Source organism: Calidris pugnax, unplaced genomic scaffold (genome assembly GCF_001431845.1).
Source record: "Calidris pugnax isolate Ruff unplaced genomic scaffold, ASM143184v1 scaffold25, whole genome shotgun sequence".
In the NCBI taxonomy this organism is placed as follows: Eukaryota; Metazoa; Chordata; class Aves; order Charadriiformes; family Scolopacidae; genus Calidris; species Calidris pugnax.
The window spans coordinates 12,725,692-12,747,551 of record NW_015090805.1 but is presented as its reverse complement, the minus strand read 5'-3'; the positions used below and the strand labels follow the sequence as shown (position 1 = coordinate 12,747,551).

General features: G+C 34.3%; 1 protein-coding gene across 2 annotated transcripts in view; it reads left to right on the top strand.

Annotated features, from left to right (window-relative positions):
- The window catches only part of NCAM2 (neural cell adhesion molecule 2), a 302,812-nt gene that overhangs the window by 153,835 nt on the left and 127,117 nt on the right, over positions 1–21,860 (top strand). For both annotated transcript variants that reach the window (XM_014938236.1, XM_014938237.1), the window contains exons 2-6: positions 2,149–2,223; positions 3,023–3,229; positions 4,693–4,836; positions 11,092–11,229; positions 17,302–17,419. In XM_014938236.1, the coding sequence (XP_014793722.1) occupies positions 2,149–2,223; positions 3,023–3,229; positions 4,693–4,836; positions 11,092–11,229; positions 17,302–17,419 (682 nt within the window). The remainder of the gene's footprint in view (positions 1–2,148; positions 2,224–3,022; positions 3,230–4,692; positions 4,837–11,091; positions 11,230–17,301; positions 17,420–21,860) is intronic.

The window sequence follows — 21,860 nt, the reverse complement described above, 5'->3', positions numbered from 1 at the left end:
ATACACTGAATGTAGTTTGTGTTGCAGTTTTCAAAAAGGTGAAATATTTCAACATACACAGTATAGACACCATAGTTATTATATTTCAAGACTGAAAACTCCATATTCTTGAAATAATAATTTTCAGAAACTTCAGATACACCCCTGTTGTCTATTATGTATAATACTGAATGAAAATTAAGATTATTTTCTTCTTTAAAAAATTAGTCCTTTTTTTTTCTGATTTTTGCTGTCTTGATTAGAGCTTGAAAATAACATTACTCTCTTTATCCTTGTTATTGGTTTATGAACATTTATTGTCCAACTTTCTAAGATAATGAATGCTAAAGAAATACAGCTACTTAAGGTAATGATAATGCTGGAATTGTGATTATTGAAGCATAAATGGTTATTTTGCATAAATAAGCCCTTCACCAATAATACTGGCTGTGTTGGGTAGGTTATTCATAGGGTCACAGGACCATAAAATAGTTCAGAGTGGAAGGGAGTTAAGAATGTCTCTGGTCCAACATCCTGAAAACAGAGATTGCTTTATCTTTTTGGGAAATATGGTCTAGTTTCTGACTTCCCACATCATGGAAAAGTTATTCCTTATGCTCAGCCTGAACTTGAACTTGTCTTTCGTCTGTCTGCCTGACTACTGTGAAGAGCCTGGCTCTGTTTTCTTGATGAATTCACTGTAGGTATGGGCAGGTGGCTGTTAGGTTCCCCTGCAGCACTCTCTTCTGCAGATTGAACAGCCTCATTCTCATCCTCTCCTCACCTCCCAACAGGTTATTCCGTGCCAGGTGCAGAACTCAACATTTATCCTTATTGAATATTGTGGTGTTCCTGTTGATATGTTCTTGGAGTTCCTGTAAGTCAATGACCTCCTTCACGTAATTGATAAAGGTCTTAAATAAGATAGATCCCAGGACAGAACCCTGCAGTACCCAACTTGTTTCTGGTCTCCAGTTAGAGCTGGGAGTGAGGAAACTCATGGGTCAAGGTAAAGCAGGAAAATCACTGGCAAATTACTGGTTTGGGCAAAGCAGACTCTAGATGGGGAATTTAACTTTATCAGCTGTTAACATAGACATTTAATTACTGATTTGAGTATTGGAAACAAAGAAGACATATACTTAAAAACTTAGGGAAAACACCTTCCCCTTTTCCAGGCTCCAGATACCTTTCCTTCCCCATTCCTAGTCTCCACTGCAGCTGGAGACATGTTATCACCATCAACGCAGGTTACACTCAGTCCCTTCAGATGGATGATGCAGGTGGTTGGGTTGAGGACATAGTGGTTTCTTTCTGCCATTCCTTCTTTCTAACTCCTTTTTTCCATTACTGCTGCTTCTGCCCAAATAATTTTCTCTGTTCCTCTGTGGGTTATCCACAGGCCACAGTCTTTTTTTGGGGTGTACTAGCTCTGGCAAGGGCTTATGCATGGGGAACAATCCCTTTAGGGGTGTTACCAACTGTTCCATGGAACACTTCCTATTGCTCTGGCATTCTTGTCTATTGATATTCCAAGAGATGCCACAAATTCCTTCAACTGGCTCATTAGGTCCATTATGGAGTCAGCTAGAGCTGTGTCTATCACAGCACAACTCCTGACTCCCCTCCCACAGAAGTCACCCCTACAGCCATCTCCTGCTACTTGCTATTTATACCCAATGCTCTTGAATACGAGAATATTGTGGGAGGCAGTGTCAAAAGTCTTTGTGAAGTCAGTGTGGTTACCACCCAATGTTCTTCCCTCATCCACAAAGCTAATAATTTTATCCTAGAAGGCAGTAGGGTTGGTCAGGCGTGTTTTACCCTTGGTCAGTCTACGCTGATTGTTCCCAGTCATTTTATTCTCATTGAGTTTTTGGTTTTATGTTCCTGTGTATTTCTATCATTTTTTCTTTTTTTTTTCTTTAATTTTGTCCTCAATTTTGGGATGTGAGGCTGTTATCCTTTGTGTAACTTCTTTTCTTTATTTTGCTTGTTTCCTGCACCTCTATATATAGTCCCATTCAAAAGTCAAAATGCTTACCTGAAACTTTTCAGATTTGTTGAACAGGTTCTGTAGTATGGAATGAGAAAACACAAAACCTGAAAGTATAAAATTTAAACTGATAAATGTCAAAATGTATTCACAACGTACTTTATATTTTTCAGCTCTACTTCAAGTTACAATTTCACTTAGCAAAGTTGAGCTCAGTGTGGGTGAATCCAAATTCTTCACATGCACAGGTATGTATTCAATTTACTTGTAGGTATGTATTTTTTGTTATAGTTTTAACCATCTACATAATTTGAAACTTAATTGATTCACAATATTAACTTAAATTAGCATATTTTTGGATAGTCACATTGACTTTTGAGAATTGTGATAAATAATAGATCATCACTGGCTTCATGTTTCCATTCTATAAACCATTCATTTCACACACTGAATCTCTCAGTTTGAATTGTCTATATCAGTGCAGGTAATTTGATCTGTTAGGAAGCTTCTTTAGTTAAAACATTTTCACTTGTCTAAACTAAGGAGTTAAATAAGCTACTAGGCTAAGCTTAAGTATCCTCTCCAATCTAATGAGACACCCAAGGAGTCTTTTCTAATGAGGCAGATACCACTCAGTAGGAGAAGGGTTTGCATTAGCAGCTGCCTCATGTGGATCCTTGATGTTGCTGTGTTGCCATCTTCCATTGACGGCACATGGCCTGACTACACTGACAACTCAATTGAGTGATGAATTGACGTGTTGATCCCGTGACTGCTAAACACCCTTCTTTCCTTTAAGACTTAATACCTTTCTGTGTTTCATTTTTTTCCTTCTTGAATCCTTGAGCTATTAGTTATCCTGTCTCAGCAATCTTACATCTGCCAGCAGTTTTCCCTTGCTTTTATTTCTACTGACTTTCTTACAACTCTCATAATTTAAAAATTCTCTGACATTGCATAGACATTGTCCATTGGGTAGACATATGTGTTACTTAATCTTGATCTGAAGTTCTAATGTTGGATTATTTTTTTTAATTTTGTTTATAGCCATTGGTGAACCTGACAGCATAGACTGGTACAATCCACAAGGAGAAAAGATTGTTTCTAGTCAAAGAGTGGTTGTTCAGAAAGAAGGTGTTCGATCACGTCTAACCATTTATAATGCAAATATAGAAGATGCTGGTATATATCGGTGTCAAGCAACAGATGCTAAAGGACAGACTCAAGAAGCTACCGTTGTTTTGGAAATTTATCGTAAGTAAAGTATTATCAATTAACAAATGAAAGACTATTTTCAGATAAGTCAGATAACAAAAGACATGCAATTAAAAAACAATCTATTGACAAAACAACCATTAAAATGATAATGGCAGTTAAAAGAGATTACATGATGGCTTGAAAGCTGGCAGTTCAAAAGATTTCATATTTTGTACAATTCATTTGTGTGCTTAAAACTGCCAGTCACTCCTTTAGCAGACTGCTGAGCAAGGTTGAAATCTTTTGAAGTGTTTGTATGTGGTAATTTTAATAATTCTGAGGTTAGATAAACCGAAAGACCTACACAAGAAATGTGAAGGTTTGTTGAAACTGACATATGAAAGTTTCCTTATTTGTATTGTAAGGAAACAGCAGGATACACTGTACACCTAGGGTCTGGTTCAGTGCTCACTGACGTCTGTGAGAGTTTTCCTTTTTGAATTACATATTGTCAAATACTTCAAACATTTCATACAAACACTTTGTAAAATTAGACAAGAGATGCGTACAACAAAAGCGTGTTCCCTCTGCTATGGGCACTGTGTGGATTATTTGAGCCTGCACTCATATCGATGCAAAAAGGTGGGGGTGGAGTTGCATCTCTGACTTAGGTTCTTCAAAGTGTCCTCTGAAATGTAATTGACAGTCCTTGATCCTAGAGAACATAGGTCAGTTTGTTTCTTCCGTGTGTAAGAAAATCTTCCAGAACTTTTAGTCAGGTTTCTGCCATTGTATCTTGTATGAGATGATGGATTAATGTCATCTTGGACTTTTAACACTAAATTCTAATAATACTAAACTTATTCAACCCACAAATAAATTTAATATCAAGTTTGGTTATTTGGGGTTAGAATATTTAAGAGCCTCATCAGGCCTAAAAAAAAAAATCTTATTTCCTAAAAAAAAATCTACAAATTTTTATGACTTATGAGTAATATTAAGTTTTTATGGATTACGAGTAATATTAAGTTTTACCATATATTTTCCCACTGGATTTTAAGTTTTTATGTTTTATTCAGCTGATTGTTTTCACAGGCAGTGAGCCTAAAGTTCTAGATATTTAATAAGAATTTTCCAAATAATTTTTGGTGATTTTGGTGGAAGTTTTGATGGAATTGAAACATGAAGTTTTAATTCAATAATAAGATCATGAAGAATAAAATGCACAAGAGTGAATAGACTACTAACCTGAATTTATAGACCTCTAAAAAAACTAGAGTTTCAAAACTAGACTCTGGGTTTTCATAATACAATATGATTGTAAAATCCTTTCTACAGACAAAGTGGAAGTTGTGTCCAGAACTGTTTTAGTCTTATCTGGAAAAATGATATGGAAATAATTCTGTATTATCTCAATGAGAAGTCTTAATAATTGTCTTTATCTGATTTGGTGTAATGGATAATTTTAATGCTAAATGAACTGGAAAATGCTTACTACATTCTGCTTTCTTCCTTTTCAGAAAAGCTCACTTTCCGAGACATAATATCTCCACAAGAGTTCAGGCAGGGAGAAGATGCAGAAGTTGTTTGCCGTGTTACTAGTTCACCTGCTCCCATTGTCAGCTGGTTGTATCGGAATGAGGAAGTCACAACTATTGCTGACAGTTAGTATTTTGGTAACTCTTTAAGTTATATATTCTAATAGATATTAAAATATTATTGTAAAAGACAACTAATCACATTATAGAGGAGGATGGATTTTGATAGGCCCATCAGCTTAAGTAGAATTTTACCAGGTTCTGTGGTCTACAGAGAATCCACATGCGATGGTTTCCTTCTTGGTCATTTTTTTCCAATTGAGAATTTTTTCTAGATGTGGGTCTAGATGAGGGTCCAAATGCCCAAAAGATGGCTGGGAGCTCCTTCACAGGAACTCTTCCTGGGTTCTCATGTATGTAGGAGTTGAACGCATTTTTTAAACACACACAGATGAACTTCACTGTGTACACAAAGCTGTGACACTGAGCAAACACTGCATTGACTTAGATATACTCGCACGTTAGCTCAGAGACTTTCAGGTGGATAGGCTTTTTGCACTATTGTGAGATTTTACTTGTTACCCTTTCAGTTACAAACGACTGGGGATATTGGTGATCTATTTAGGCTAGATTCCCTGACAGCTAGACTGATAATGATCAATCTTTCTTTCCCCACATGCAAGTTCTAAGGTTGTAGAGAGAGACAATTAATGAGGGATATAGAATTTGTGTGATTTACCCCCTCAAAAAATGTGAACTGTTTTTTTCAGTGCTTTGTCAATACTCTGCTTTGCTTTATCCATTTTCTCATCAGTCTTTATCTCTGCATTCAAGATTTGGCAATTTAGCAAAAAAACTTTTTTCAGATGCAGCTCAGAGCTTGAAAAAGTAGAAGTGCTTCAAAGATCTCTCTCAATTTTTTTTTTTTTATTATTGCCATTTTATTTGTTTTTCCAATCAATCTGGCTGCTGTAGGATTAGAAAATGAAATAAAACAACATTGCCTTTCTTTTTCAAAATTATACATTCTGAAGATTCTAAATTTTTAAATTTCAAGGTGTAAATTTGACTTTTTAACCATTTTCTTTCATGATGCTTACAATTTGAAAAGGTAGAAAGATAGAATTCAGGTTTAATTTAAATAGAAGAATTCTTTCCTTATGTTCTGATCTAGACTAGTGTCCAAATAAGATCCCAGTCATGCTTGGGAGCAAGTGAGGTTTTAAATAATGCACAAATAGGACATCATTTACTTTGTGAGTTTTGCAATGTCTATATCAGTTTATAATGCAGGTGGAAAATGACACAAGTCTTACCATTAAGAAATTTTTTTCATGCTTTGTGAAATAAAAAGACTCGGTTTAATATTACATTTCCAGCTTCAAAATCTTCAGTGAAGGATCCCCACCTGTAACTTATTATGATTTTAAATTAAATAACATCAAATAACATCAACTTTGTCTGTCATATTCTACATGATATCTATTTAAAAAAAAAAAGTAACTAATTGTTCTTGTTGGGTCTTAGTTCAGAAAACTGAATGATTCAGAAATAAAACTGATTCAGAAATAATGAATGATTTAATATCCAGATCAAATTGCATATTGTAGTTTATTTGTGGGGCATGAGAAAACAATTTCAATTTTAAGCATTCTAGCACTGGCGTAATAGGAAGACATGAGATAATGTCATTGGTTTAATGAGGGCTTTTCTGTTACATTCTTGACCATTCTTCTGTTGTATGTGTTACAACTAATAGGATTTTTGGATCACAGGCTTTTGACTATTTCAGTTTTGCAAACTCTTCTCATTTAATAGTATCTATATTTGTGTATTCCATTTGAACAGAAGACTGATTTCTTCTCCCAGAAGGCCTACGCACAAAATCAGAAGTGAAAACAATGACCTCCAAAAGCACTTCTGGTCTTACATTGTATGTTTAAGGTTTAATAGAGCAGTATATAAAGCATGATTTTCTGAGGATGTTCTAAGAATTTCTCTATTGTTATCAAGAGCTGAATTATCATGACTCATAATTCCATTGTATGGGAGTCAGGGACGTTTTATTAGCTATAAAAGTGAATGGGTCTGTTTTCATTGGTCAGCTCTTAATGGAGTTTTTAGTGACTTGATCTGTTTTGCACATTTCTTAGGCTTCAAAGGCCATTAAATAACACTCTTCTACAGTACTTAAAGCCAATGTAGAAATTTCACGTACAGATATTTGTGTATTATTTTATGGTTGGAGTTAACCTTAGAAGGTGGCTAATGCCACTGTTAATACAAATATGCTACATATAAATTACACATTATCTGTATGAATAATGCATATTTTATTCCGTCACTGCTCAAATCATTAAGGTTTTCTATAAACATAGCATAGGTATGGTATGAAACTGTAATGCATGTGGAAAATTGTATCTTGTATAGAACTGGGTAGAAAATGTGGGGGACTGGTGCATCCTTCATATTTTCTGTATGCTTTGATATATTTTATTGTTTTACAGCCTTGCTTATGTAATTCTGTTAGGTTGGGGGTTTTGTCCTCACATAGGTATTTTTAGTAAGTAAGATGATTCACAAAACCACAATTTATATATGATAAAGGATTCTGAAAATCTATTAGAATTTACTTTTTGAAAATGCATCTTGTTACAGTTTTAGGGAACTGCATATTATCTTAGGATTGGTCCATAGAAAAAGCACACTCTCTTATTCTGAAGGACTAGATAAAACAGACTTCAAATGAGCCAGACTAACGCTTTAGATCATATTGAGAAGTCTGTGGCAAGCCAGTTCTGCTCCTTCCTCCATGTAGTCTAGTCTCCAAGAACTAGGTTGACCACTTCTAGTCAGTAGTTTGTGCAGTTCTAATTATAGTGGTGGAAAAAATTGGTGACATTGCTTTGCAGAGCCAATGTAGACTTGTTAAAGACACTTGTGTTAATGATAATGTTAGATGGTTAACGTGCTGTGTTTACATTTGGTCTAGAAGAAGAGATTACTCGGTTGCAAAACAGTCCCTCCTGTAGAGAATGAATGGTTTGGTTGTATGATGGACATATTTAATAGGAGTCTTGGCCTTCAATTTTTGCTGAAAGTTTTGATTTTTCTTCAACTGGTGATTAGTCTAGAACATGACTTAGAATGAACATTTTGTTAGACATTGTGAGTCATAGCCTGGTACATACCCTAGAACACAGTAAAATTTGCAAAACGTAAGCCAAAAATTCCTCAAGCTCTGCGTACGAGGTACTGAAAAGGCATAGGCAATCCCTCTTGCTGTCCATACCACTTAACATCTGATTTGATTGAAGGGGAAAGTGGTGTGACAGTTCTTCTAAATTAAGCATTTGACGTTGAGTGAATTGAGTCCAGAAAAGAGAGTGGTGAGCTGGAGGAGTGTAGTGCCCAGTCACTGTCCACATCCACCAACTGTAATCCATTTAGTATAGGACACAATTTTTATTATATCTATGACACAGTGAACTCTATCAGTGTGCACACCGTCTCCATGTTTTATGTTGTATTACTAGTTTATTCTACTGCTCTGAACCTACTGGGTGTTCCATAGTACATGTGAGTCCATCAATACCTAATCACTGTCTGTCAAGATTTCAGTACATTTGTTGACCCATATGGTCTACACACAAGTGATTCCTGCTGAATGAGAATCGTATCATTGTATGCTTGGTGGCATTTTTACTGCAACATGAACTATTCTTTCACAAGCCTACCAAGGGATAAAACATAGAGAGCAACAATTTCTAAAGAAAGTCACACATTCAACTCACATTCCATTTTTTAAGTTCCCTTACAATACAATGTATTAATTTTGTCTGTATGTAGACATTATTACCGGTGGAAAAAGGACACAAAATATTTTTATTCTGTTATACCTAGTTTACTCATGAGAATATCTCCTGCTGTATCCATTATATTATTCTTCAATGAAAATTGAAGATATCCAGCCAACACCTATAGTTTTTGTTTCCTGTTATTAGACTGTTATTATATTACTATTAAATCCTGTTATTAACTCTCATTTTTCATCATTTTAAAGAAGTAAAGGTGATCTCCAGCCCTCTCGTTCATCTCACACATTAAATATTTGTGTGAGATAAAAAAAAAAAAAAAAAAAAAAAAAAAAAAAAAAAAAAAAAAAAAAAAAAACAACAAAAAACCAACCAAACAAAAAAACCCAGAAAAAAAGGTTACCAATTCTTAAAGAGGGGCTAGATCTCACCTTTTCAAAACATTTTGAAGCACAGCTCTCTGGGACAGGAAAGAAAAAAGATAATTCGTATGTGGTAGTGTGTGAAATGGCATTAATGTTCAAGCATGACTTTCATAAACCAGATATAATTAGCATAAATTTGTTGAGGCCATTGATGTCCTGTAATCCTCTATCAGGTGAAGCATAATTAAATTTTGTTTTTACATTTTTCTGATAGAGATCACGGTAATGAAACAGAACCGACATGGCATAAAAAGCTGGTTTATTTGTAAATATGTATGTATATGTATTCTCTGAATAGACTCTTAGCTGTATAACTACATAAGAGCTTTTCTACCAAGTATTGTTTAACACTGTTTTTGAATATTAGTGTTCTGTTGTAGGAAATCTTTAAAAATCTAGCAGAATCAAAAAGGAAAGCAAAGTGAAAAATGACACTCAGTTGCTAGTTAAGAACTGAAAGTAAATTTCATCATCCTCCAATACTGAAAGGGTGACACTGGCTCAACTAGAACAAGACAGACAGCTGAGTAACAAGTATGCAGGTTCCTCAAAAACCACATACAGTGAACTGCAGGAAGTAATTCTCCTTAAAGGAGTCCATTAATATTGACTAGTTATGGTGGGTTGATCTTGGCCAGCTTCCAGGCACCCACCCAGCTGCTCTCTCACCCTCCTCAAGAGGACAGGGGGCAGAACATGAGCTGAAAAAGCTCGTGGGTGGAGAAAAGGGCAGGGAGATCACTCACCAATTACCAGCACGGGCGAAACAGATTTGAATTAGGTAAAATAATGTAATATATTGTCAGTTAAATACAGTTGAATGGTGAAACACAAAGACAAAATTAAAGCAACACCTCCCACCTCCTTTTCCCCAGGCTCAACTTCACTCTTTCATTGCCAGCTCCTCTACCTGCCACATCTGAAGCGGTGCAAGGGGATGGGATTGTGGTCAGTCCATGATGACCCAGTTCCAGTGTGGGTCCTTCCCGTGGGCTGCTTGTGCAGAGTAAACTTGCTCCAGCATGGGGATTTCCACAGACTGCCATGTGGATATCTGCTCTCTTCTGAGGGGGGGGCGGATCTCTGCTTCAGTGCCTGGAATACCTCCTCCCCTTCCTCCTTCTGTCATCTTGGTGCTTGCAGGGCCGTCTCTCATTTTTCTCATTTCTCTCTCTCATTTTTCTCATTCCTCTCTCTCACAGTTACTGCACAACATTTTGCTCTTTCGTGCACAAGCTTTCACAGAGGTGTCACCACCTTGGCTGTGGGGCTCAGCTGTGCCTTGTAGTAGGTCTGCCGGAGATCGCTGGAGCCAGCTGTGTCTGGCACAGAGCAGGCCTCCTGCTGCCAACATCTTGCCACGTAAATCCAATACACTAGCTCAGACAGAAAGGAGAAAAAAATTAAGTTCAGATTCAGTTTAGTCTTGCAGATTATAATTTTGCTGCTGCACGTGCAAGAGAGCGTATGTACACTTGTTCAGAATCTGATTTTTTTCAATGAACTTAAGATACTCATAAGGTCTATTGAATTTCATTATATGCTAGACTATGCAGAAGGTGCAGTGGTTTGTTAGATTATGTCTTCATGGAAGTATTATACAGTGGTGAGATACATCGACTGAGTAATAGTGAACGAACAAAGGAGCAGGAGAAGGGAAAGAGAGCGAGCAAGCTGTGAAATGATTAAGCATAGTGTGGTAAAATGGGCACAAAACCAGTTTATTATTTTAGATGGAGAGGGAAGAAACATTTGAAACTTATTTTATTATAAATCACTCAATTTATCTTTTTTCAATCTCTTTAATCTTTTTTGATAGTTTGTGTAGGTGTTCATGAATGTTCCACTAATTTTGCAATAATCTATATATTTAACTTACATTTGATGACTCCTCAGAGAAAGTAGGAAGTTATGTATAGAAAATCCAGATTGAATTTTAGGAAATGGCGATGGATTTTGGAGTGGAAAAAAAAAAACAACCAAATTTCTTGGCTGACATTTTACTTTTAAATTGACAAATGTTTTGTCAATGAGCATTCTGATTGTACAGAGAAAGCACATAAATATTACTCATTTAAATTAGCGTTCCTCGTATTGTCTTGATTTACTAACCCCACTTATTTTCTTACTTGCCTTTCTAGATCGATTTGCAGTATTAGCAAATAATAATCTCCAAATTCTTAACATCAATAAAAGTGATGAAGGAGTATACAGATGTGAAGGGAGAGTTGAAGCCAGGGGAGAAATTGACTTTCGGGACATAATTGTTATTGTGAATGGTAAGAAGTAAAATATTTTTAATTGACTTATTGCTTTACTTAATTTTCATAGCCTACTTTAAAATCTGTTTTGTAAAAGTTTGTTTGTAAAAAATGCTGATTAAACTGGTTAATATAGTTGTGATGTCTTTAGTATTGTTTTCCTATAAATGTAATTGCTTAATATTTTAAAGAAATCTACTACACTCTGTAAATAGAATTCATTGCATTTCATCATGTCAGAGTACATAAATATGTAAAAGCTGGATTATTGTTTTTAATCATTCACAGAACATTGACAATTACTGCAAAACTTGAATTTCAGATTATAATACACAGTAGTTCATTTCACCCTGTATTTTTCAGTGTTTTGTCATTTACTGCTAAAATGCCACACTTTATTTTTTCAGTTATTCACCTTCTATGCATTGAACGTATTTTGTTAACTGTTTCAAAAGTCACAGATACAATTTATTAAGATTAACAGTGTTCCTTGTAGACTTTTAACATTTTATTTTTATGAGGAATAAAATAAATAATGAGTTATCTGAGAAGTGGCTTTATACATTTTATCAGTTTATAATAAACCTCTAAGATGGAATATGGATGGATTAAGATGAGATGGAGCATTTAGCTCAAGCTCTCTCTTCAATTCAGCGTTGACCTGTTGAAAATAAGTATCTCTTCATATATTGTCCAGAAAGGTCACAGTTCCTAAAGGGCATTTTTTATCTATGCATTCTGCTTAATGTCAGTTTATCAATGAAACTACTTCCATCGTGCCTACTAGATTCTGAGTTTTAAATGCTTTGTCCTTGACTGGTCCTCCTTGGCAAATGCCAGTTTATGGAAGTCATTATGTAAGTTGAATTATCAGTTAATTTCAAGAGAAAGACCAGTTTCTGGCACTGGTATTATTTAATCCACATAGTCAATCTTTGAAGCAGAATTCCTTAGATTGTGGTAGATAGTACACAGACAATGGCAAACAAATGGGTGATTATACTACATATTGTGATAGAATATAACAGTACAGATATTTATATGCTGTTGAGCTCAGAATGAACCTGTATTTGACCTGAAACTTCAGATTGCAAACTATGGTCTGACTTCAAATCTTTTATGGGTGGATTACATCCACAAATTTAGATCTTCATATATTTATTATGACTCTAGATAAGAAAGCTAACACTCAATTAGCTCTGGACTTCAGTTCATGATGTTGTGAGGTGAAGGGGTTGCCAATTGAGTGATTTTGACATGGTTGCTCATGTAGAGTGGTATCAATTAAGAGCTATTTTCTGCTTCATTTATATATAAAACTGAATGTATTAAACTTGGCCTAAAATTACTTTTAGAGTAATACTAAAAGTTACAAAGAAAGAAAAATTGTAGTGCTCTTTGGTGAAAAGGAAAGCCTTTGAATGAATCGAATTCAGAAAAAGAAAAGGAAAAACAAAGGAAAAAAAGGAGCAATCTCTAGACCAGTAAAAGCTACATGGCTGTATATTCTACCATGTCTCCTTTTTCAGAAAAAAAAAAAGCAAAAGCAATAGTGATTACTTTGGATGATAATCAAAGGTATAAAAAAGAAAAAAACATCATGACAGTATTTGTATGTAGAAACCATTCAAATTTAGAACTTTACTCTTTATTTGTTTATACTGTAGTAGTGCCTACAGGATCTATAGAAAGATCTAAGATCTATACGAATGCATAGTAAGAATCGCGCAAGGTCTCCAAAGCTGCATAAAGTGCAGCTAAACAAAAAAGAATTAGGAGCACTTCAGGAGAGCTAGCACACTGTGTAACCCATAATTTTATATTTAAAAATATATTTGTGAGAGTCTGTAGGGAGAGGTGAATATAGAGAATGATAAGATTAATAATGAAATCAATAACGTTAGTCTATGCTTTCACATATGTATTTAGGGTTTACAGAGAAAATACATTTTCGGGAGGAACATAGGGGCTGATATTGTAGCTTTGCTGATTTCTTTGGAGAGCAGCAGAATTATCCATGTATGATGTTTCTCTAGTGCAAACATTGTATGAATGTTACTTTCTAAACAACTTCTTCATTATATAGCAAGAGTTGATATTGTTTCTATTTCTGCAAATATGATTTGTTCCAATGCTTGTACACTACTCAAAAATGTAAGCTATGGTATAACAGTGTGAAATCTCAGATTCCCATTTCCAAGAATAGTGACAAAGATTTAATTAAAACAGAAACTATTAGCTATCCTTTAACTCACTGTCTTCTAGTTAAAATATTATCTATGGTGCAGGTGACCCATACAGGGCAAAAATTTGAAGATCACCTCTTCTGTGAACAAGTACTTTATTTAGTACTGTTTCTCTATCTCTTTGTTGAACTAAAAAGAGAGGACAGAGAGAGTGGAAACACATTGTGAGAGGCTGAGGGCACCCGAGCTTTAAAGCAAGCTGATGAGGACCAGTCTCTCAGGGGTAGATGATATGTGATCAAATCCTCTCAAGAAAAGGAGAAAATTAAACCTAGAATGAAACCTATGAATCTCCTATTTAAGAACAAGAGGTAAGTTCCCTCTTGGGCCATTTTGGTCATAACTGAGTCATCTCTGCCCATGTGGATGGTACTTGCCTGTGGAATGGTTTCTTGTGCTGTGTGGAAGCAAGAAAAATTAACCACCACTAGAACTATTACTGTAAAATGAAGGATTAGACCTTGCAACCACCAAAATAAAACGGTGAAAAGCCACTTCCTGAATGATTTAAGAGCATGTTGCAGATTCATTCTTTCTTTACCTGAAGTTAGGTGACTGTACCCATATATAGGTACCGAAGTAGCAGAAATTTTCACAGTTGATGAAGCAGCATGTGCAGGTGATGTTGACTAAGTGGAAATGAATTGAACTTTTTAACTTAGATAACCAAATGGAATGTTATTATTTTCCTTACTAACAGTGACTTCCTAAGAAACTGAAATTAGGTGACTTTGAGCATTTTTTATTGTATTTTTATTTTTAGTGAATTAATTTCTTACAAATTTCTTACATAAAAAAGCAAATTTCTCATTTTGTAATTGTGATATAAATTTAAAACAGTCGAAATCTTGGAGTTAAATAGTGGGCACTTATAACTATACATAAAGATAATGTTTTAGAGATGTGTCTTGTTTTGAAGAGAAGGAATTAACAAAGACAATGGGGTGTATCTATTTCTTCCATTTTCCACTCCATCTGGATGCTAAGCTGGTTGACATAACATTGGCTGATTCAGATCTGAGAGAGATGTGAACAACAGTAAGAAGAGATGAAATGGATAGCATTTCCATCAGACAGTAGTAGAGTATGTTCTCTTCTATACCTTCTATGTTCTCTTCAAACTAGCTGATCAAAGCAGCAGTCTCAGGTGACTCAGGTCACGTGCAATAGTTTTAAAATCTAAAAGCTGTAAAAAAAAATATTTTTAAAGTTATATTCTGAGTTCTGGTTAGTGTTGCAAAACCGTGACGAATAGTTTGATGGTGAAGGCTGTGAAATGCAAAACAAATCCTAACAAATCCAAAACAAATTACTAACTTACGTAAAAGAAGAAAACTGAGTAAATTTGCAGAGGAAGTTTTAAAATCTGTTTGCCTAGATTATTGGCCCACAAATGTGGGCCCAGGGTTCATTGCCCCACGGACATGGTATTTCCATATCCAATCTGTAGCCCAGGAAATTTCAGATAGGAAAGAAGTGATCTGTGAAACAGACTTAACATAAAAAAGTGCAAAAACAACTAACAGTAAGTAAATATATGTTAGAAAACCTTTTTAGTTTTAGCTGACTGTTCATTATATTGGTTGTTTTTTTGAATAATGCTTTAAAGATTACATACAAACAGAATGCAACTTTGCTCAAAAATAGATAAAAGTTAATCTTGGAACAAATTTTGATATATAAAATGTAGTTTCTAATGTATGGAAATGTTTGGGAGGTGATAAATTGAAATACCTTTGAGCTATATTATCTCTTTAAAATCTGTTGCTTAGGTATCTTTTTCTTCTTGCAACACTGAACTTTTTATAGCATTTCTTTTCTACCCATATTTAGAGTGATGTCTAGATAGCAGATTTTTGTAAAAAAAAAAAAAAAAAAAAAAGTCAGTATAAAGTAGAACAAAAGAATTCAAGTTCTCCTGAAAACAAAAACCTATTTTTTGTTCTTTCTCTCAGTAAATGGGCTTATTAGATTTATTTTAAGTTTTCTTTGCTGTCAGGGAAGTTCCATAAATTTTATAGGCTTCCTGACCACCCTGATATAAATAAAAAAGATTTTTTTTCAGTTAAAAGTGACTGGATTTTACCATTTTGCTTTAAGTTTGAAATGTGAGAGACTTGCCAGTATGGCTTCATTTGGCTTTTCCTCTTTTAGGTTCACACTTTAGTTCCACCCTATGTACATTCAAGAACAGAACCAAAGATGAACAGTTCTCTTCCCAGAAAGAATGATGAGAAAACCAAAATTTGATATTTTAAAAGAAAAATAATTTTTCATTTCATTGTCACTGCAGTATCTCTTGAAGATTGAAGCGTTTAAGTAATGTGCTTAACCAAGTCTCAGTCCTGTAGTTCCTAGTTGTGACCAGTGAAGAACTCGCTACTGCTGGCTAAGAATTATTTCATCCCCTCATGTTACTGAGTATATTTTCATGTCTAGACAGTAGAATGCACTGCAAAATGGCTAAAATGTATATAAAGTTTCCTAAGTGACGTTTTTTCATGGGAGACTTTGCTCAACAGAAGGGGTTTGTATGCCGAGTAATGGCCCTTGCAATTTCAGATAGGAAAGAAGTGATCTGTGAAACACTTAAATTAAAGCACGTCATTAAAAAGTGTGAAAAGTACATCATTTACTTACTGATCATTGATAATTCTGGTACAGTATTTTTTAATATTTTGATATATTTAAGGTTCAGAAGCTGTGAAGGCTTCTGAAGGAGAATACTAGAGCTAAAATATTTGGTGCAAAGCAAGAGAAGTTGATTCTTAACAGTTTATGAGAAAAATCTGTGGAAGCACAAGGGGAAGCTACAAGCAAATTTATTGGGGTTGCTTGTTTCTCCTCTTTTCTGTAGTGAAAGTTAAAGCTAAAAGGGATAACTCGGAGTCACTCTGATGACAGAGCGTTCTTGCTAGCAGAGACATATTTTGTGAAGCTCTAATCTTTTCCTGTTCTTCTTGCTTTCCCTGACCTTCCTTCTTTTCCACATATCCTCTTCCTTCCTGTCTGCTGGGATAGTTTTTATTTGTTTATTTGCTTCACAGTTAATGGAAACAGATTTAGGGCAGTTGTCTTAAAATTACTGTATGAACAGAGATATTAAATATGAGCTTGTGAGTTGTTCTGTCTTGAATATTACTTCTATTTTTTCTGTCGGGTAGACATTCTCTTTGAACTGCTACAATTTTAATAATACTTCAAGAGCAGACAAAATTTGTTGCTCTCTGAACAGAATTAAAATTTTTGGAAATACAATTTTCACGAATAAATTGTGTCCTTTGTGTTCTATCACCTTTCATCTTTTGAAGCTGGTGGTACTCCTGCCCAGAAATATGCAGTAGTTCAGTAAAAAGAATTAAATATGCATAGCCAGGTAATAAAAAGTACTACATACTTCTTTAAAAGCACTGTCTGACATCAATACATGGTTGTATGTCAGCTTTATAAATGAATGAAAGATAAAAATGAGTAGAGATAACATTTTCATTTGAGATACTTAAATACCGTATGATACCAGTTATAACTCTGTTGAGTCATATACATGCTAGGTATAACTTCAGTTACTTTAAAATTTTCTGTAACAAAATTGAAGAACTGCTAAAAAAGACCTTTAAAATTAATTCCAAGGCAAAAAAAATATAAATTTCCTGTTAATATTAAAATTCTTGTGTAAAAATAAAAAGAAATGCTAATAAAAGTGTTTAGCATTGTAACTTGATCCTTAAGCATAACTATAAATCTCAAAATTAGTAAAGGATCCTGTTCTGTGCTTTAAATTTCTCTGGAATCACATAAAATAATTTATTTTTCCATTAACAGGACATGATGTTTTATTTTTCAGTTCCTCCTGCAATTGTTCTGCTACAGAAATCCTTTAATGCCACTGCAGATCGAGGAGAGGCAATAACTTTGTTCTGCAGAGCCACTGGATCACCTCCACCTGAAGTCAGTTGGTATAGGTAAGTTCAGTTGAGGTCTGCACATTCTTTTAATGTGTTACAATTTTCTATCTAAATCCATTAATGGAACCATGCATTCTTTACTGAATTTTTAGAGCATTTGCTGTCCATTTCTGTTCTAACTACTAAAGCTAGATTGAGCATCAATAAGCATAAGAACTCACACAAATTCAATTGCACTCAGGTTACTAGTAAGTGAGATACATGTAAAAAGCAGCTCAGATACCTATTTGACATGATTCCTTCATATTTGATGTGAAACAAATAAAGCTGAAGCAATGAGTCCATATCTCAAAAACAATAGAAGCAAAAATCTCACAACTATTGCACATGAATGCATCAGATAAAAACATATGTAGTTATGCAATAAATAAATGTCCAATATAGATCAGCAATAGTTATAACAAAGATAATGTTTTCCCCATCTGTAAAAATAGGTTGTAACCCTAACTCTGCGTTTCAATGGGAATTTCAATGAGATTTAGGAGGCATGGCTTTAGACAACTTGAGAATAGGGCAATGTTCAATTGAATAAGTTTTTCATGCATTTTCTATAATTTTTAAAATGTAATGTTTTGAAAATGGTACTTCTTTTTAAGTTTGTGTGCTTTTTGATTATATCAATGACATGAAAATTGGGAACACTTACCATATAAAATTTGTAAAAATTTAAATATCTATACACTGTATATTCTTTCATTTTTAACAACGATATGTATCAGCCTTGGGATAGAAATTATCTCAGACTCACCATGCCAGTGCACATATCTATTTTAGACCTGAATAATTTGCATCTACTTATACGATTTCAGGTGAATTAAAAGGTCACTCACTGCATTTTCAGAGTGGACATAGAAGGATCTTTCATAAATTCTTAATCTCCTTTGGAATCATTGAACGATGCTAGATTAATTTTAAATGTTACCTTCCTTTGACTGACAACCTTACCTTAATATGCCATAAGTCAAATGTGGATTTAAATTTTTCTCTTGTGCAGTTTAAATCTCAGGAGATGTAAATAAATATAATGCAAAGGGGATTCCTTAACGTGGCTTAGAATTCAAAATTTAGCAAAAAAGAGGAAAAAGAAAAACAAAATATGCAGAGCCGAAATTAAAGAACTAATACTGAATTCCAACTGATGTTGAACATTCTGATTATTTAATGTCTTTGAAGTAATTTTTTACAATGTATGTCTTATCTGGCTAAACTCTGCTATTCTAAATGGCCTTGTTGTAAGACAACCAATATGAAGTTTTACATTGTTAAGAAAGAATGTATGAATTTCCACGTTTTGTGGATGTATCTGTTTACAGTTGTGGGTTTTTTTCAATATCTTATAGATATTACGGTATGTACATAGGCTAAGTGTATCTCCTGTCTGCTGATCGGAGCTTACTGCAAGATTTTCCTTTGGTTTGTCAGCCCCTGAGACGACTGACTTTTTTAAACCATTCATTAAATATATTTTTAAAGATTTTATAAAAGCTCCACGGGCTTATGTAGTGGATACTGGATTTCAATGAGAAAGCTTCTGTTCTGTTTTTATTTCAGGAACTATCTCGTAGTGAGGAAAATTGGCATATGTGCCTCCTTTCCCTATTCGTTTGTTTCTTTGGGTTTTTTTCTTTTCATTGTTTTTCTATTTTGTCTTATTAGGCTATAAATTCTTGGCAGTACAAAATATTCTTGCTTATTTATTTGCTGACAGTGAGAGGTTGTAAAGTGGTAAGTGGAAAAGGCCCCTGGTCTCTGTGATGACTTATCACTGATATGCAAGCAGAGGAACAAAGATGAGAGGAGCTAAATTATTTTTCCTGGAGGAAGCAAACTTGATTCTAATTGTATTTCAATACTAAATTTCTCCAAATTTCTAATATCTCTGTCCTGAACTGTTCAGGTCCCCTTCACTCACATATTAGTAGCCTGTTAAAAGGATTCAGAATCTGCTGACATATTGTCATTGGACTTATTTTGCAGATATGTCAAGATAAAGACCTTAATTTTCTAGACTATTTCAGATTCTTTTTCTTTAGCAATTTGACTGAACATAGGAAAACTAGATCAACATAATTCTTCTTAATTTTGAGAAAAATCTAGAAAACATGGTCAGTGATAGGAAAGTCTATCAAAACTGATTTATCTAATATTAATATGAATGTCATCCATTGAGAACCTAATTGAATCAGTTTATCAGAATTAATGGCCAAGGTGTCATATTTGCAGTTTCATCTTATTTAGTGTATTTTTTGATGTTGAATGTAAGTTGATATTAACCTCAGTTTTATGTACATATTTCTTTTTTGATAAACAAGTAGAATTACATCTTGAATTTGATGTTAATGTTGATTTTAGAAGGATTATAGCCTTTGGTTACAGCATGTTATGGGAATCGTGTTCGCCTTTATTTCCAGCTGTACTGTTTATCTATGTGAGTTCAGTCATTTTATTTAATTTGCCTCAGATTAACCATTTGTAAATCAGGAATGTGTAATAAAGTGACTTAATGGAAGTCTGTTTTCTGAATACATAACTATGCTAGGGAAAAGTCCAGAGAGATGGAGACTATTGTAACAGAGAATAATGTTTACTTGTAAAACATTCCAAAGTATACTGGGCATTCTGGAGAGCAGAGAAAAAGCTCTGATAAAAAGGGTGGGAATGATTTCTACTCCGTTCTGCTTGAGGATTTCTGTTATATTGTATAGAAAGTACATTCATACCTGTTGAGATGGTTCATCAACATTAAGGACTTGTTTTATACACAGTTCAGTGTTCTCCTGTCTTCGTTGCCTTTTAAAATGTGCTCTCACACCAGTTATTCTCTCATTACTCACTCTATTGAAGTTTCTTTAGCAAAACCTGCATAATTTGGATCTACCGTTGTGTGGTCTTACCTTCCTCACACTGATACTTTAATCAATTCAAAAAGAAATTCGCTTGATTCTGTTTTCTCTTATTTTCTTTTTTTCGTTTCCAATGAACTGATTTAACAGTTGAACTTCAGGTAGGGCATGAAAAATGGCTGTATTTTTAAAATCAATTGACAGAACTATAGAGGTGGCTCATATATCCTTCTGTGTCAACTGTAAAAAGCTGGATGAGACAGCAGTTTCAAGTTTTAAACTCTTTAAGAGAGTATCTAGTGCTTTAACTATTTATGTTGACCTTTCTCATTTCCAGGTGCTGACAGTGTTTAAGATCTTTTCAATTTAAAATGGAGGCATCTGAACTAATGTGTCAGTCTTTCTCAAAAACATGTTTGAAGTTGAAATTTATCAGTTTGAAATACTTAGTCAAGAAGAAAAGTCATCAAGTTTTAATTGCTGCCCTATTTAATATACATATATACTTTGTTGATATTTCATGAACCAAGAAAATCTAATTCTTTCACTACTCAACTGATACCTCTATTGAAGCTCAATTACATTAGTGTAAAGTATAACCTTCAGAGAAGCAATGCACTAATAGGGTTAAATTAGCCAGGACTGAAAGATAGAGATCCAGATGTACAGGTCATGAACTGGTAATCTTTATACATGTGAATAGTCCTGCTAAAAATACAATATTTGTTTGCATCTGTGGAGATATTGAACACTTGTAAAGTTTGACTGGCTCAATCCCCTTATCTTTACTGACAAGACTTAGAATTATCTGACAAAAGAGGTAATCCTCTTTTAATATCTTATTCATGTTTTCCTGTTCTCCAATATGAGCATCAATCTGAATCTCTCCAGCTCACCAGAGGTTCCAGGGAAATGTTCATAATCTCATTTCTGTCATAGATATAGGTTGTATTTCTGATAACAGAGACTTGGAAACTACTTCTGACCTTCAATATTGATCCTAACTGATATCACTAGACTTTTTTTGTGAAACCACCTGTGTGGAAAATTAGACCCTTTCTGTTCTGCCAAACAATTTCTACAATTTGCTTTGGAAAGGAAATGAACAAGTATCACAATAATGTCTTGAAATGGACGGCTAAGTGGATTAGAGTTATTTACAAAAATGTTACTAAAATGCAAGCTATATAGATGCCAGGGAAATCCTGTTAACAGATATTAATGTTACCAAGAAAGAAACAGTATTCCTTCTTGTAGGGGAAATATTTTTTTAGAAAATTTGAGGTATATGTAGTTATCAGCATTACGTGAGCAGAAAGAAAGTGACAAGCATTGTTGTTCAAATCTTGAAATAAAACTAGATGTTCTAAACTAGGCATATTGAGTAGAATAGAATATTTTGGTTATGCATAATGGTTTCATTTTACAAGTAGCTTGTTTTCAAGAAGTTGACATTGTCAGCAGGATTACCAGTGCTTATGAAAGTCAGGCAATTCTTACATAGGTGCTTATGAGAAGGTACCATTGATGATTCAACAAAAACAATATCAAAAGAAGCCTACAGCAAACAAGGCATAATGAGAAGGAAAAAAAAA